Source organism: Mustela lutreola, chromosome 3, assembly GCF_030435805.1.
Source record: "Mustela lutreola isolate mMusLut2 chromosome 3, mMusLut2.pri, whole genome shotgun sequence".
Classification (NCBI taxonomy): domain Eukaryota; kingdom Metazoa; phylum Chordata; class Mammalia; order Carnivora; family Mustelidae; genus Mustela; species Mustela lutreola.
The window spans coordinates 55,690,925-55,707,116 of NC_081292.1; the positions used below are offsets into that span (position 1 = coordinate 55,690,925).

Consider the following 16,192-nt stretch of genomic DNA (forward strand, 5'->3'; position numbering starts at 1 on the left):
AAAACTAAGAATAATATGGAAAACAAGCCCTGCCGAAGACCCCTTAAAATATCACAGGAATGCCTACTAAAAATAGGCTTAACTGAATTAAGAAATAGGATAGGTGAGCCACTCATACTGTGCTAAAACTACCAAAAAAAGAGAAAAATGATTAGTATAAACAAAGGGTGCTGGTATAGTATATTACATATGCAGAGGTCAAACCTTTAGGCTTTCAGGATGACTTCAGTAATCAACAATTTTATATAAATTAAATCCATTTTAGTGATTAGAAAAACAAAACCACTATACTTTTATACAGTTATATTCAATCCATATTTCTTTCATTAAATATGTATTTTTTTAGATGTTTATTATTTCATGTGCTTTTATACAGATCACAAATCTAATAAATTTTCTTAGTCAAATATTTTTGTTTATAAAGACTTGATCTTGAAATTAGAAAAAGCTAAAAGAACAAGGAGGGCATTCATTTTCAATAAAATAGTAAAAAGGCACTATTTGGACTGACCTTTCAACTAAAAAGTAAAAATGCTCTGGAAAGTATAAAAAAAACATTTTATACGCTATGAATGTCAGATAAGAAGAAAAAAATAAACCATTAGGCCAACAACAGTTAAGATTATAACAACAGACTGGCCATCACATGGATTTGCTATATAAATCTACATTACTAGGTGGCCAGGCAAAGTAAGCCAAAATTTAAAGTGCCTCCAGATTGGTGGTACTCTTAGATAACCTGGAAGAAACAAAAAGGGTCTTCACATGAACAATTCTCATGAATAATTTTTGAGGCCAACAAGTACCAAGTGATCAGTAATTATGTACATAATGATATAAGAAACTATGATTGACGGAAAAGAAACAAGAACATATCTACAAAGATCACGTGGTAACTACAATTATCAGCTACAGAGGATAAAACAATTATGCTTACTATAGTTACAGAAATAAAAGACAACTCTGGAAATATTAATAGGGAATTAGAAACTATAAAAGGTAAAATAGGAAATTAGAAAAACAGCCAACTTCAAGAAATTAAAAAATGCAATAACTGACTACAAACTCGGTGGGGGTGAAATAGCTGCTTAACTCTCTTACAGACAATAAAAAAGGATCTTAAAAAAAAAAAAGATTTTAAGAGACTGGAAACCATCCAAAAGCAGTTCTGGAAAACTGGTAAGTATGTATTCTGGGTTCAACTGTAAGAAAGGGAAAGGAGCAAGGAAGGGGAAGGGAGAGGTAAGAAAAGAAAAGGAAAAAGAAAGAGAAAAACATGACCTATACGTGGCAAAACACAGCCAACGCTATAAGCTAGATGGGCACAGGTATATTAGATTTAGCAGTTAAGACCGTCAAAATAGTTAGGATATACATGTTCAAAAGATAAAGGGATACACACACAAGAATTAAAGAAAAATATAATAACAGTAAATAACCACATAGAAAATCTCAACAGAGAAATAAAGGCAAAATACAGGCCGTTTTTTTTTTTTTTTTTCCAGATAACCAAAAGCACAAAATTCCTTGCCAACAGATCTGTATTCTTAGAAGGCTAAAGCTTCTTCTGATTGAAGGCAAATGACAAAATATGGTGACTGAGATTTACAAGAAATGAAGATATCTGAAAATGGTAATATGGGAGTATATAACATGAAAGTAAAATGCAAAATGTGTGTGAGGAGAAGACAGAGGCAGAAGAAAAAAAAAGTAAACGTGGATGTGCATAAACATATAAATGTGCATATGTATGTAAATGATTATATATTTATTTTCTAATTTCTTTAAAAAACAGATGACTTTTGGGGTGCCTGGGTGGCTCAGTGGGTTAAAGCCTCTGCCTTTGGCTCAGGTCATGATCCCAAAGTCTTGGCATCAAGCCCCACATCGGGCTCTCTGCTCAGCAGGGAGCCTGCTTCCCTTCCTCTCTCTCTGTCTGACTCTCTTCCTACTTGTAATCTCTGTCAAATAAATAAATAAAATCTTAAAAAAAAAAAAGAACGGATGACTTTTTTTTTTTAAGATTTTATTTATTTATTTGACAGAGAGAGAGAGAGATCACAAGTAGGCAGAAAGAGGAGGAAGCAGGCTCACTGCTGAGCAGAGAGCCCGATGCGGGGCTTGATCCAGGACCCTGAGATCATGACCTGAGCTGAAGGCAGAGGCTTAACCCACTGCACCACCCAAGTGCCCCAGAACGGATGACTTTTAAAGGTGTAGGTATAACACATATAGCAACACACAGGAATACTGATGGGTTTATAGAGATACATATATATAACAGTAACACTAAGATCGGTGAGAGGTATGTGGAAATAGCCACAGATGGGGTAAGTTAAAAAATGTATTGTGTTATTCCTAGAGTAACCATTTAAAAAAATCCGATGACTGAAAACCAAGAGCAAATAAAATATCTTTTATTAAGACAAAAGAAGCAAGGAAAAAGTATCAGAGGAATAAAAAAAAGAGACAAAAATAGAAAATAGCAACACATCAGAATTAACCACAAACATAACAATATTATATTGAGTGTAAATGCCTAAACACTCCAACCAACAGTTTGAGGTTGTCAGACTGGATTTTAAAAAAGATGAACTAATTACAGGCTGTCTACAGGAGATGCAAAAACACAAATCTAAGTGAAAGAATTAGAAAGAAATGTATCATAATTAAGCTGAAATGGTTATTCATTATCAGATGAAACACATTTCAACAACAAAAATTCAAGTTAAAAAACTGAAAGGAAATTAGCATGATCAAACAAAACAGTAATACACTATCAGATGACACATACTTCAACACAAAGAATGCTACCATAGACAAAAAGGCACACTCCATATGATATAAAGTTCAATAGATAGGAAAGATACAATAAATTATAAATATAAATACAATTAATAAGAGAAATTAAAAATACTTAAATGAAAAGCTGGTGAAATTAATGATCTTGAAAAAAAGTCACAATCATAGTAGAAGACTGCAGGAACATTCACCATAAAAGACCATATGCTAGGCAATAAAACAAATCTCAAAAATGAAATCTTACCAAGAATGTTCTCACACTATAAGAGAATGAAGCAAAAAAATAAATAAATAAATTACAGCAATAAACATCTAGAGGAGCACCAAATATCTGGAAGTAAATGATTCACATTTGAACAAACTATAAGTGAAAGAAGAAATCACACCTATAGGCATTATTTCGCTGAATGCTACTGATAACTGTTGAGGTAGGTACATATTAACCCCATTTTATAGATGTGAATGTGAAGGAGACCAATTTACCAGGATCAGAGGTGTATTTTAGAACATGGAGGGAACTAAGTCAGTTGGGAAGGATGAAGGTATGGATTATGGAGGGTGGGGAAGATCAGGTGGAGATCTCCAGTTAAAAAATAAAAATGAAACAAAACAAATAACAAAAAATACAAAAATAGAAACAACCGACAATAATAACAAAAAAATGAAGGCACAATCACAAATTAGAAAATATTTTCCACTGTCTATTTTCAAGTGAAGAGAAACTGGAGGAGAAAATAATTACAAATCCATCATGACGTCAAGATTTATAAAGCCATAGTAAATAAAAGGACAATCGTGGTCTGAAGACTATATAAAAAAGCAAAGACTGATTTATATGTAAAATCAGAATAGCGACTAGTTTATGGGGTGAGGGTCTAAGAGGGAGAGAACATTACAATTCTGGGAGAGAAATGGTATAGTAGAGGTTTTGTGAGATTAATAATACTCTATTTCTTAACCTTCTTGTGGTTACGCATGTATGTATATTGTTTTTTTGTTTAATTTTATTTAGAAATTTATTTAGAGAGAGACATAGCAAGAGAGGGAACACAGCAAGAGTGGGAGAGGGTGCAGCAGGCTTCCTGCCGAGCAGAGAGCCCGCTGCAGGGCTCAATTCCAGAACCCTGGTATCATGAACTGAGCTGAAGGCAGATGCTGAAAGACTGAGCCACCCAGGCACCCCTGTTTGTTTGTTTTTTTCTACATGTATAATTTACATTAAAATAACTGAGGAAAATAATGAGGAAAACACCGGAATAAAAGTGTTGTAAAAAATAAGAGGGGAGTTCTACTTCCAATAATATTAACCAAAATTAAATATGGATCCTCTCAAGAAGGCTCCAGTTGTAATGAAGTCTTTTAGTCCAATACTTGATTCATAAGTAATAAGTGAAATGGATTTGATTATTTATTGACTGCTAGATTTTATAGTACTAAAAAAACTGTAAATGAAAGTTTTCTGAAAAATGAAGTTTGCTGAAAAGTATTACATTATCAGGGCACCTGGGTGGCAACAGTCAGTTAAATGTCTGACTCTTGGTTTTGGATCAGGTCATGATCTCAAGGTTCTGAAATGGGAGCCCTGTGTTGGATTCCTCAGTCAGGAGGGAATCTGCTTAAGAGTCTCTCTCCTTTTCGGGGGCACCTGGGTGGCTCAGTAGGTTAAAGCCTTTGCCTTCAGCTCAGGTCATGATCCCAGGGTCCTGGGATCGAGCCCCACATCGGGCTCTCTGCTAGGCAGGGCGCCTGCTTCCCTTCCTCTCTCTGCCTCTCTCTGCCTACTTGTGATCTCTCTCTCTGTCAAATAAATTAAAAAAAAAAAAAAGAGTCTCTCTCCTTCTCCTTCTGCCCCTCCCACTCATGTTCTCTTTTCTCTCTAAAATAAATAATCTTTTTTAAAAAGTATGACATTATCAACGTTTTTATAAAATAAATAAATCTCAAAAAAGAGTATGACATTATCAAAGTTTCTGTGTCACAATATGCTTAATGAAAAACAACAGTACTGGGGTGCCTGGGTGGCTCAGTGAGTAAAACTTCTTCCTTCAGCTCAGGTCATGATCTCAGAGTCCTGGGATCAAGCCCCATGTCAGGCTCTCTGCTCAGCAGGGAGCCTGCTTCCTCCTCTCTCTCTGCCTGCCTCTCTGCCTACTTGTGGTCTCTGTCTGTCAAATAAATAAATAAAATCTTTAAAAATTTGAAAAAAAAAATAAAAAAAGAAAAGAAAACAGTACTGTAAAAATTTCATATAACAAAATCCATATAGGGTTTATGGCTCTCCATCTCATTTGCTTTTCACAAAGATCATATAGACTACTTTACAGATGAAGAAATAAAGTCTATCATACATGAAATGTTACTTGCCTAAAGCTCAGAATTAACAGTTGGACTAGAGCCCAAGATTTCATTCCCTTGGGTGTATGGTCACAAATAGCATGGAAACTTTCAGTATATACATGATTTTCAAATGTGGATTTTTATTGCCACTTTTTCACTTTCTAAACCCTCTGATTTCCTCTGAATCTGCTTCACTTACTTTTTAACTAGTTGTCTTACCCTTTCCTAATACCTTTTCAACCTGCATTATTTTCAAGACTCTATTAACTCAAGGCCATTCAATTATTTGTTCTCTATTAAACATTCAAATTTCTTACTCAGTCCCTGAACAGTAATATTAAACTTTAAGCAGGTAAGAAAGCTGTAGCTAAATGTTCTGTAAAGCACAAGCAAAAAGCTGTGAATCTGAAAGAGTCATTTTTCTCCTTTATTTGTAGAAATAATTGAGCATTTCACCTGTGTCCGAGAAGTCGCCTTTCCTTTGGTATCAGTAGAAAACTTGCCTTTATTACTAATACGTGCTGCCTGTTCTTTACAGAAATTAATATGTCTATCAGCTGCATTTTCATTAAATCTCCTCTGGCAATATGGACACTGAATATAATCTAAAACAAAAAAAGAAACAGATTAATAAAGTAATTCTTGAAGGGAAACATAAAGAATTATAAATTTTAACGAAGAGTAATTCAAGATGTCTGACAAAGTATTATATTTGATAAGCAAAACTTGTCATTTACTTAAAACCCCCCAACCTGACTACTAAACTCAGTGAAGACATTTAAGAAAGAAATTTACTAGTATATGATAAATTCTAATCTTCTGCCAGCCTAGGATCAAATTTGAGGGGGGAAAGAAAACTCCAAAAGATAAAAATCCTTAGTACAAAAGAATGAATACGTAGAAGACAAACAGGATTTCTTCTTTGCCTTCATAATATACCATATGTTTTCACCATATCTACATATTTTATACTAGAGATGAAGTTAAGCAGTAATAACATAATATATTAAAAATAAATCTTAAAATTTGGGCTGATCTGTTAAAATATTTTAATTAATAGTTTAATCAGCTTTATACAGCTGTATTTTCTCTTAGATGAAAGAAGAAATAAAAATATACTTCATTAACTAAGATATTTACTATCTGGTCCTCTATAGAAATAGGTTGTCAACCTCTCCACTACAATAAAATATTAAAAATGATCATATGTAGATTTTCTAAATGACTTTTTTTTAATTTATTACTGAAGTATAGCTGACATACAATGTTACATTAGTTTCAGGTGTACAACATGGTCATTTGCCAATTCTATTATGATATTCAATCCACACCACCCATCTGTCACCATACAAAGTAATTATATTATTGACTATAGTCCATATGCTATGCTTTTCATCTCCCTGACTTATTTGGTAAGAACTTCCCTTTACTAAGAAATAAATCTCAATCAAGAATACTAACACAATTTTAATGCAGCTAACTTCATACATTTAAATAACTACCTCTTTAAACTATTCTACTAGTCTATGTCAAATTCTATTGTGGATATTTTGAATGTTCCAGTATCTCAGTATCTCATATTGGGTTTCCAGCATCTTGCCTTGCTTCTGGTAACAAATAAGCTACTTTTATCCATCTAATGAAGAAACTATATTAACACATGAATTTAAAGCATAATTTAGGTAAATCAAGCTATATGGTGGTCTCCTCACATGAACACATACCTCTTGGAAACAATGATTTCTTTTCTTCCCAGATGAGAAGATACCAAAGAACTAGGCAACATACAATCTGAATCTTACCAAACGACTACATTTCGAATGACAGTGAGTTTCTTCAAATATTTCCTGGGATATACTACAATAATTTTTCATATGACATTATAACGTTTCATGTTTAAATAGTACTGAGATAAAAAGATAAAATATTTCTATGTTCAACATCAGTGTGTCTTGATAAGCCTAAATGCCTGCACTAGCATCATTATTTTATAATTAAAATTTAAAAGATTATGGTTCATCAGGTTCCATTATTATAAATTAATTTTATCAACAACTTAAAATTAATAATTCTATCAATATTTTCCCTCCATATGAAGATTTCCATCAACAATATTCTACATACCAGGATCGTAAGAAGGTGGAGGAGGAGGAGGAAGTTTTCCACCCTCTTTAAGTGCCTGATCAAGGCCTTTAGCTGCTCTTATGGTGGCAATGAATTCTTCATGTTTTCTTCTCCAATTAGATGGTTTCTTTGGTGGTTCAGGCTACAAACAAATAAAGAAAAGCCCATTTCAAAACATTTTTAAAATAATTAATTGAAATAGGGTGCCTTGGTGGCTGTTGGTAAGCATCAGCCTTTGGCTCAGGTCACGATCCCAAGGTCCTGGCTCCCTGCTCAGCAGATAGCTTGTTTCTCCCTTTCCCTCTCCCTCGTGCTTGTGCTCTATCTCAAATAAATAAAAAGAATCTTTTTAAAAAATTAATTGAAATAAAACTTGAGGAAATGCTATATTGTTTTAAATGTTCTCTTATTAGGAGGTCCTTAAATTACTTTCCTTAAAATTTGTGATTTTAAAAAGAAACTTCATGTAATTTTATTATATGCAATTTTAAAAATGCAATAATAATTGTGATAAACACTGCTAAATTAACTTCTGTATGTGTTGCATCCACTTAGGCTCCCACTAACAGTGTAATTTCCCTATTTTACTAGATTTCCTCCAACAGAGTATGTTAAACTTCTGTTTTTTTTAACTGACTGGAGAGGTAAAGAATAGTTTTCTCTGTTGGGTTTTAACTGGCTTTTCTCTTATAAGAAGTGTGTTGAGCATCTTTTTATATCAAGAATAATTGCATTGCCTTTTTTGTGTACTGTTTATATGCCTGGTCAACTTACCTGTTGATTACTGGTCTTAATTTTAGCAATTTTTAGTTAACTCTTTATAGATTAGCCTCAGCCCTCCCCTACAATATGGCTGTCTTATGACCTTGTCTAAGGATCTCCTGATATGAGGAATTAATTTTTAAAATATAGTTTAATTTACTTGTTTTTTTATGGGTCTCCAGATTTATAGTCACTATTAGCAAGTCACTATTTATTCAATGTGTAAAGTTGGAACAAGTGGAATTTTCCCATGTTTTCCTCCTAGAATTTTCATGACTTCATTGTAAAATTTTAAATCTTTTATTCATTCAGAATTTATCATGAGTTATATTGTGACATATAGATTCAACTTTATTTGTTGGTTTTAACATGGCTATGTAGCTGTCTCAGCATCCTTTATTGACTTTGCTCCCCACTGAACTATTAACACTTTTATCATATTCTCTTTTATATTTGGGCCTATTTCTGAACTTTCTCTTCTGTTCCAGTGTTCTGACTATGCTTGTGTTAGTACCAGTGTTTTAAATACTGAGACTTTATAATAATATTTTCATATCTGATAGGATAACCCTACTTCATTCTGCTTTCGCAATCTTTTCGGATTATTCTTGTATGTACATTTTTCCATATGAACCTCAGAATCAGCTTGTCTAATTTTTTAAACTGTATTTTAACTGGAAAACTTAAACATTACATTCATAAACAACTTAAGAAACTTAATATCTTTATTTTGTTGAATCTACTTATCCAAAAACATTATATAATATTTGCATTTGAAGAAGTATTTGTGCTTTGTTTTTATAAGTAGTCTATGTGAAAGTCTTATACCTTTAAAAGGTTTATCCCTATACATTTTTTATTTTGTGTTGTTCTTTTATAGAGTCTTTTCTACTTTTTTATGTTTCAAGGGTTTGTTGAAATATGAAACCTAGTAATTTCTGTATATTAGCATTATATCTCATTATTTCACAGGCTTCTCTTATTGTTTGTAATATTTTAGCAGCTGATTCTCTTGGGTTTTCCAGGTATATCATCTCCTAATAATGATGCATTTACCTCCTCTTTTCTAATCCCTATGCATCTAATATCTAACTCTATCAGTTATAGCAATTACTATATTGCTTGGAGCTTAATCTTGTTCCTGTCTTTAATGGCTATCTCTAAGCATCTTTCTACTATGCATAATGCTGGCTCCTGTGCTATCATACATTTATTTTGTCACATTATTCAAATACCCAACTATCCTTATTAGGTCTTTATTTTTTAAATCAAGAATATACATTGAATCAGCAAAGTCAAATGATGATTTTTAAAAAATACTAATGAGGCAGGACTAATAAGGGAAAAAAGGAAATCACACAATACCAAGGGATGGAAAATAGTACATGATATAGATCTTACAAACATAAGGAAAAGAGAAGACACCAAAATGGACCTTTGTGCTAATAAATCTGACAACATTAAGTGGACAATATCCTTGACAAACACCACAAAACAGATACTAAAAGAAACAAAATCCTAACAGTCTCACATTTATTTTTGTGTGTGTGTGAATCTATTATTTAAAAACCTAAAGAAAATTGGCCCAGATGCCTTTAGAATTGAATTCTTGTAGACATTTAAGGAAGAAATAGCATCAATCTTTTAAAAACTCTTTCAACATAAACCAAGAAAACAACCTTTTTTTTAAAGGATTTTATTTATTTATTTGAGAGAGAGAGCACTGCAGAGAGAGCAGCAGAGGGAGAGGATGAAGCAGGCTCACCGCTGAGCTGGGAGCCTGATGCAGGGCTCCATCCCAGCACACCAGGATTATGACCTGAGCGGGAGGCAGGTGCTTAACTGCCTAAGCCACCCAGGCACCCTGAGAACAACTTTCTAACTAGTCTGTTGAGAGCAATAACATTTGATAAAAAGTTTATCAAATAAACATTTGATAAAAAGAAAAATTACAAATATACCTCTCTCACAAATATAGATACAAAATCTTAACTAAATACAAGCAAACTCAGTTATTGAATGTGACTGATTCTTTAAAGTTAATTTTTATGGTGAAAGGTGTGATCACAACATTCATCTACTCTGTAAGTATAACTCACCTACTGATAAGTTTTGCAGCTCTCATCTACCTTTCTTTTCACAGCATCCTATGTCAGTGCTAAATTAATGCTTTTTATTACTCATCACTGAATGAATTAGGTTTTCTTGTTACAGCTATTTACAAGAGGTTCTAGGGAGGAAAGGTGCACAGTTTGCTTCCAAGGTACACAAACTGAAAGCCAGCTATCTTCTCCGTTATACCAGATATGGATGCAAATAAGGCCTCTCTGATCACACAGCCATACCTCTCATGCTTCTCTAAAACAACTTGGGTCCAGGAAGGCTCCTGTTGCCAACCATGCTTCCCTCAGTAACCATATTAATCACTTAAACTAACAAAACAAAACCAAACTAAAAGACCTAGCCCTTTAGATAGGCTCCTTATGTTCAGAAAGTGTATTTTTTTTTTCATTAGTGATTTTTTTGAGAGTTTCTGCCATTGGGCCCCCTTAAACTCTCTGTGCCTTATGTCCCTACTTCCTCGCTCCTGGTTTTTGTCCAATTTCAGCCAAGCTAATTCCAATTCCTGGCTACCCAAGTTCCGATACCCCAATTCCTGCTTTGGCTGCAGCAAAAAAGGGGTCTATACTTCCTGTTTAGACCCCTCACAGTTAAGGAGTCACATTTAAGACAAGGAGACCCTTCATCTCTAAGGTGACAGGTTCCCATTCCGGGCCATGGGTCCTTTAGCCACTTTCTACACTTCTTCTATGGGCAGGTTCTTCTGGAAGACCAGAAGCTTTGGGCAGCCCTTAATATATTTTGTACTCTGTGGATTACGCCTACCTTTAGTTATTCCCAAAATGGAATTTATATCTGCTTTCCTCCACTCTGCTTGTGATTTTATAGGACTTCTTTGATACAGATAAAGACAGAACTGCACTATGATATTAAAATCTTCTAACAAAGGAGCACCTGGGTGGCTCAGTCGGTTAAGCATCTGCCTTTGGCTGGGGTCATGATCCCTAGTGTCCTGGGATGGAGCCCTGTGTAAGGCTCCCTACTCAGTGGGGAGTCTGCTTTTCCCTCTCCCTCCGCTCCTTCCCCAGCAGTGCGCAAGCGCGCGTGCTCTCTCTCTCTCTCTCTCATTCACTCTCTTTCTCTCCAATAAATAAATAAAATCTTTTCACTCTCTTTCTCTCCAATAAATAAATAAAATCTAAAAATAAAAATAGTGTTTGGGACACCTGGGTGCCTCAGTCGGTTAAGCATCTGGCTTTGGCTCAGGTTATGATCCCAGGGTCCTGGGATCAAGTCCCTCTTCAGGCTCCTTGCTCAATGGGGAGTCTGCTTCTCCCTCTGCTTGCCCCATCCCCCCACTCATGCTCTCTCTCTAACAAATAAATAAATAAAATCTTGAAAAAAATCTTCTAATACACAGCATTTCAAACTTTAAGGCGCCTATGACTTGCCCAAGGATTTTGTTAAAATGCAGATTCTTAACTCAGTATTTCTGGGTGGGACCTGAGATTCTGCATTTCTAACAAGTTCTCAAATAGTGCTGGTATGATTGCTCTATAAACCACATTTTTAAGTACCAAGAAATTATACTACTTCATGTAAAGCCATGGTTTTTACTTTATTTTTAATCTGAAGGTTAATTTTTTTCACTATTAGAACCCTTCTCCCTTAGTCGGTTAAGTGTCCAAGTCTTGATTTCAGCCCAGGTCATGATCTCAGGGTTGTGGGATTGAGCAATTCCAACCCCCCACCCCACTGCCTGCCTCAGGGTCTACACTCAGCACAGAGACTGTTTGGGTTTTTCTCTCCCTCTCCCTCTGCCCCTACTCACTCTCGCACACACTCTCTCTCTAATAAGTAAATACATAAATAAATAAATCATTTTTTTAAAAAATAGGATAACTGGGACGCCTAGGTAGCTCAGTTCATTAAGCGGCTGCCTTCGGCTCAGGTCAGGATCCCAGTGTCCTGGGATCGAGTCCCACATCGGGCTTCTTGTTCCGTAGGAAGCCTGCTTCTCCCTCTGCCACTCTGTCTGCCTGTGCTCACTCTCTCTGTCTCTCTCTCTCTCTGACAAATAAATAAATAAAATCTTAAAAAAAAAAATAGGATAATTAATATTTACTGAGAGATCACTATGGATAAATTCAGTAAGAACCCTACAAGACAGATACTAGCATTACTATCACCATTTTACAGATAAAGAGATGCACAGATAAAGTAACTTCCCAACACAGCATGGTAAGTAATAGAGCAAGGGTTAAATCCAGGCAGTATGACTCTTGAGCCAGCTTTCATTTTCACACCCAGTATATTACACTGTCTAAAAATTTCAACAGTTTACCTCTTAGCCAATTAAAGCCAATATAATCATATATCCAGCAGATATACTAAGAAAAATATCAAATAATGGTTTATGTACACTATTCAAATTTCACCTTCACTTATACATAGACTGAAAAAAAAGATGAACATTCAACTTTTCTATTATCAAATAATTTTATTAGTAAGATTAGTTGCCCCACAGGGAAATGTTCTCCTGTAGCACTGGGAGAGGTTATTATCAATGAAGAAGGGTTTATTTCAAAAATCTATTCAATGAGGTACTCAAATTTTGACTTTTCATTGAACTAACTCTTTAAAACTATTCCGAACAAAGTATGTATGTGCTTTATTGTTGGCAATATAACATATCACAGGTAGAATTAAAGAGATATTATTAAAGGAGATTCATTGCTTTCAAAGAAAATAAACTGACAACAGCTATACATGGACAGTTGAGTAACTGATCAAACTTCCCCAGAAAGCATAAGATCACAATTACAGACAATTAATCAAGATAATAAATATCTATAATGCCAAGGTATCTGTAAATTATGACTTTGCTTTTGTATATAGAGACTATACTTGATAAGAGGCTTAAACTAGAGTGCTTAAATAGGCTGCAATAATTAACAATGACTTAAAAAGAACATGTGAGGAATTTTTAATTGTTTCCAGCCTATAGCTAAGCAACTAGAGATCTGATGCTACAAAAACCTCACTGTAATAGATCTGGAGATAGTAGTTTGGTTTCCCCTTAGCAGAAGTTTAAAATAAACAAGTTTCAGATCATTTTTAAACTGAAAACACAAAGCAGAATTCATACTATCCAAAAAGCTATATAATTACCCTAGGTTTAAGAGGCTTTACTGTTGGAATATCAGTTCCTTCAGCTCTTTGTCTGCTTGAATCAAAAGTCTTCCGCTTCTTAGTGGCAGTTTTCTGGCAAATAGGTCCATGTTTTTTCTATTAAGATAAAGAAATACAATGCATCATTTTCTTTTCTATAGAAAGGAAATCTATAAACTTCAAATTGTCATTTGAGACCAATTTCAAAACTAGAAGATGAAATAATATATAAATACGATATTTTGCTTTAACTAAAACCATTAAAAAGTATATATAATGCATGCTCTAAGTTATTTCTCAAGAAAATATGAATACTATATACAACAAGAAAGTATAGATAAATAGTCTTCCAAAATTTTATTGAGAGTTATTGACTATTCCAGTTTCCACACTGCTAAGAATAAGGAAAATAATGTAACAAAGCCAAAGTTATTTAAGTGGGAAAAAAAAGTTATCTTCATTATTAAATACATGAAAATAGATACTGGAAAAAGAATGTAAACAGAGACTGCATTAGTGTGAGGATTACAAAAATTAAAACAATAGTAGTAACCTGGCTTACTAAAGTTCTTAATACAACAGTAGCATGTTACCATATTACATTTACATATTACAAGGAACAAGTTTATCTTTCTTTACCCATGATTTTTGAGCTATCTAGCATTCCACTTCTATAGGTTTTTTAAATATGGCTGCCAACTCATTCATTCAATCATTCATGTATTCATTTTAAGGACATTACAATGATTGCTCTTATAAATGACGTTCAGTTAACCTACTGGATAAATAATCATTTTTCCTCTTCCAAATAAAATATGTTAATTGAAGTGCACTATATGCACTTTTTTTCTTTTGTATTTTGATAAACACTGAACAAGCTAGAACTGTTAAACTTTATCTGAGAAAAGAGGAAACCTCCAAACTGGTTCGTTTGATATCATGCAACCTCTTAAATTTTCAATATATACTTAGAAATTAATACATACTTGTTTTTAGTTTTCAAGCAAGTACTATAATTATAGCTATTAGAATAAAAATCTCTTAAATATGAAAAAAATAAAAGTGTGGCTAGCAAGCAATTTTCTGATAGATGCCTGTTCTTACATTGAGTTGTGTCAAAAGTATGTAGTACTTATTTCCAAATATGATGTGTTATATAAGCTGTAGTTGTATAGTGATTACATTATTTAATTAAATATTAAATAAGGGCAAACGAAGGCATTTTCTTTCCTATGTAAACTGAGCTGAATGCTTTGAAAATGGTTTGAAAAACAGCGAGATGATACAAAAACAACAAAATCATTGAGTTAAGTGTGGGCAAGATGTTTTTAAAGAACAAAGGAAAAAAGCTGTTATTATTTAAAAAGAGTCGATATTCCAACAGATATTTTGGATCATTAAATCCTTGTTTTACTTTAAAGAAACAAACTGGAAATAGTAACACGCATTCTGGATTGTGGCAGAACTTTAATCAGCAGATGCATATTCAAAGAAAAGTCTTTATTCTGCATCAAAATATTAACAAATGTATTTTTATATTTAAGGTAAAAATAAAATATTTTAGGTACATAGGTATTTTTTCATTATTCTCTAGTTGGTTATTTAACATTAAAATCAATTAAAAGTACTCCTATTTGTGTTACTAATAAAAGTAGCTAAAGAATGTATAATATAAAAAATAATAAAAATTTAAAAAGAATGCATAATATAGGTATATAATTTAGGTACACTTTTAATTGAAAACAACTTTTCTTCAAATATTTCAAATATACATAAGAATTAAGAGCATAGTGTCATGAACTCCCACTTACTCATCAACACTTATCAGCAATTTAGCAATCTTGTCATCTATCCCAGCTCTTTTTCCTAAGGTACTTTAAAGCAGATCCCAGACACATAGCATTCTTTATCTTTAAATACATAATTACGCACTTCTGAGTTTTTGTTCTGTTTTTGTTAATATTCCCACACAGAAACACTTAACAGAGTAGTTCTGAAGACCAAACTATGAAGGAGAGACCTCTCTAGAAGAAAGACATAGGTGGAACTGATACACTTGAACAAAGAACACTGACTAGTATCTCTTTAAATTATTCCACAGAGGTTCTTCCCAAGATAGTTGTCCTAAATTATCGAATAATTACAGATCTATCATAATCCAAAGGAAAAAGGTACTCACTAATGCCACTGGAAAGAACGTTCTTCCACAAATCTTGCAAGGTAACAATTCTCCTACTTGGACACTTCCATTTTCTAAAAGAGAAAAGAATTTAATCAATAAATTCTTTGTTCAAATTGTGAAACTTCCAAATTTTAATGTCCTCATATATAAGCTGTCAGTTCTTGTGGAAAATGTCTTGTTTCATTTTGGAATAAGTAATATTATTAAAAGAGGCACAAGACTTAGAGTTATCAGTGGTCAAAAAGGACATGTCAAATACTGATGTCATGATTTAAGTATCACCAAACTGATATTGTTGGAAATATCTTGTTTTAATTTTAAACAAACCAATTTGTTACATTTTCTGAATTTATAGCCTGTCTCTACTGTAAATTACCAAACTTTAAACATTGTTTACCTTGAGGTTAATATTATATATTATTAATCTTCAAAGGATTAAGATATAACATTGGTGATCAGTGAGATGGCTTCCTGAGATGATCTAAGGATTCTAAGATAAAAAGAATCTTGTTCTGGGACTAGCTCAGTCCATTGGGCATCTGCCTTTGGCTGAGGTCATGATCCTGATCCTGGGATCAAGTCTCACATCAGGCTCCTTGCTCAGTGGGGAGCCTGGTTCTCCTTCTACTCTGCCTGCAGCTCCCCCTGCTTTGCTCCCTCTCTCTCTCACAAATAAATAAAATCTTAAGAAAAATAATAATAATTTGTCTGTGTAACAGCAGACAATAGGAACTATAATGCCTTAAAGAATCC

The 16,192-nt window shown here is 33.6% G+C and overlaps 1 protein-coding gene across 2 annotated transcripts in view; it reads right to left on the reverse strand.

Moving 5' to 3' along the window:
- Positions 1-16,192, reverse strand: part of ZC2HC1A (zinc finger C2HC-type containing 1A) — a 52,729-nt gene that overhangs the window by 28,976 nt on the left and 7,561 nt on the right. For both annotated transcript variants that reach the window (XM_059166165.1, XM_059166164.1), the window contains exons 2-5: positions 15,437-15,510; positions 13,258-13,374; positions 7,264-7,405; positions 5,596-5,744 (exon numbers count right to left, since the gene is read on the reverse strand). In XM_059166165.1, the coding sequence (XP_059022148.1) occupies positions 5,596-5,744; positions 7,264-7,405; positions 13,258-13,374; positions 15,437-15,510 (482 nt within the window). The remainder of the gene's footprint in view (positions 1-5,595; positions 5,745-7,263; positions 7,406-13,257; positions 13,375-15,436; positions 15,511-16,192) is intronic.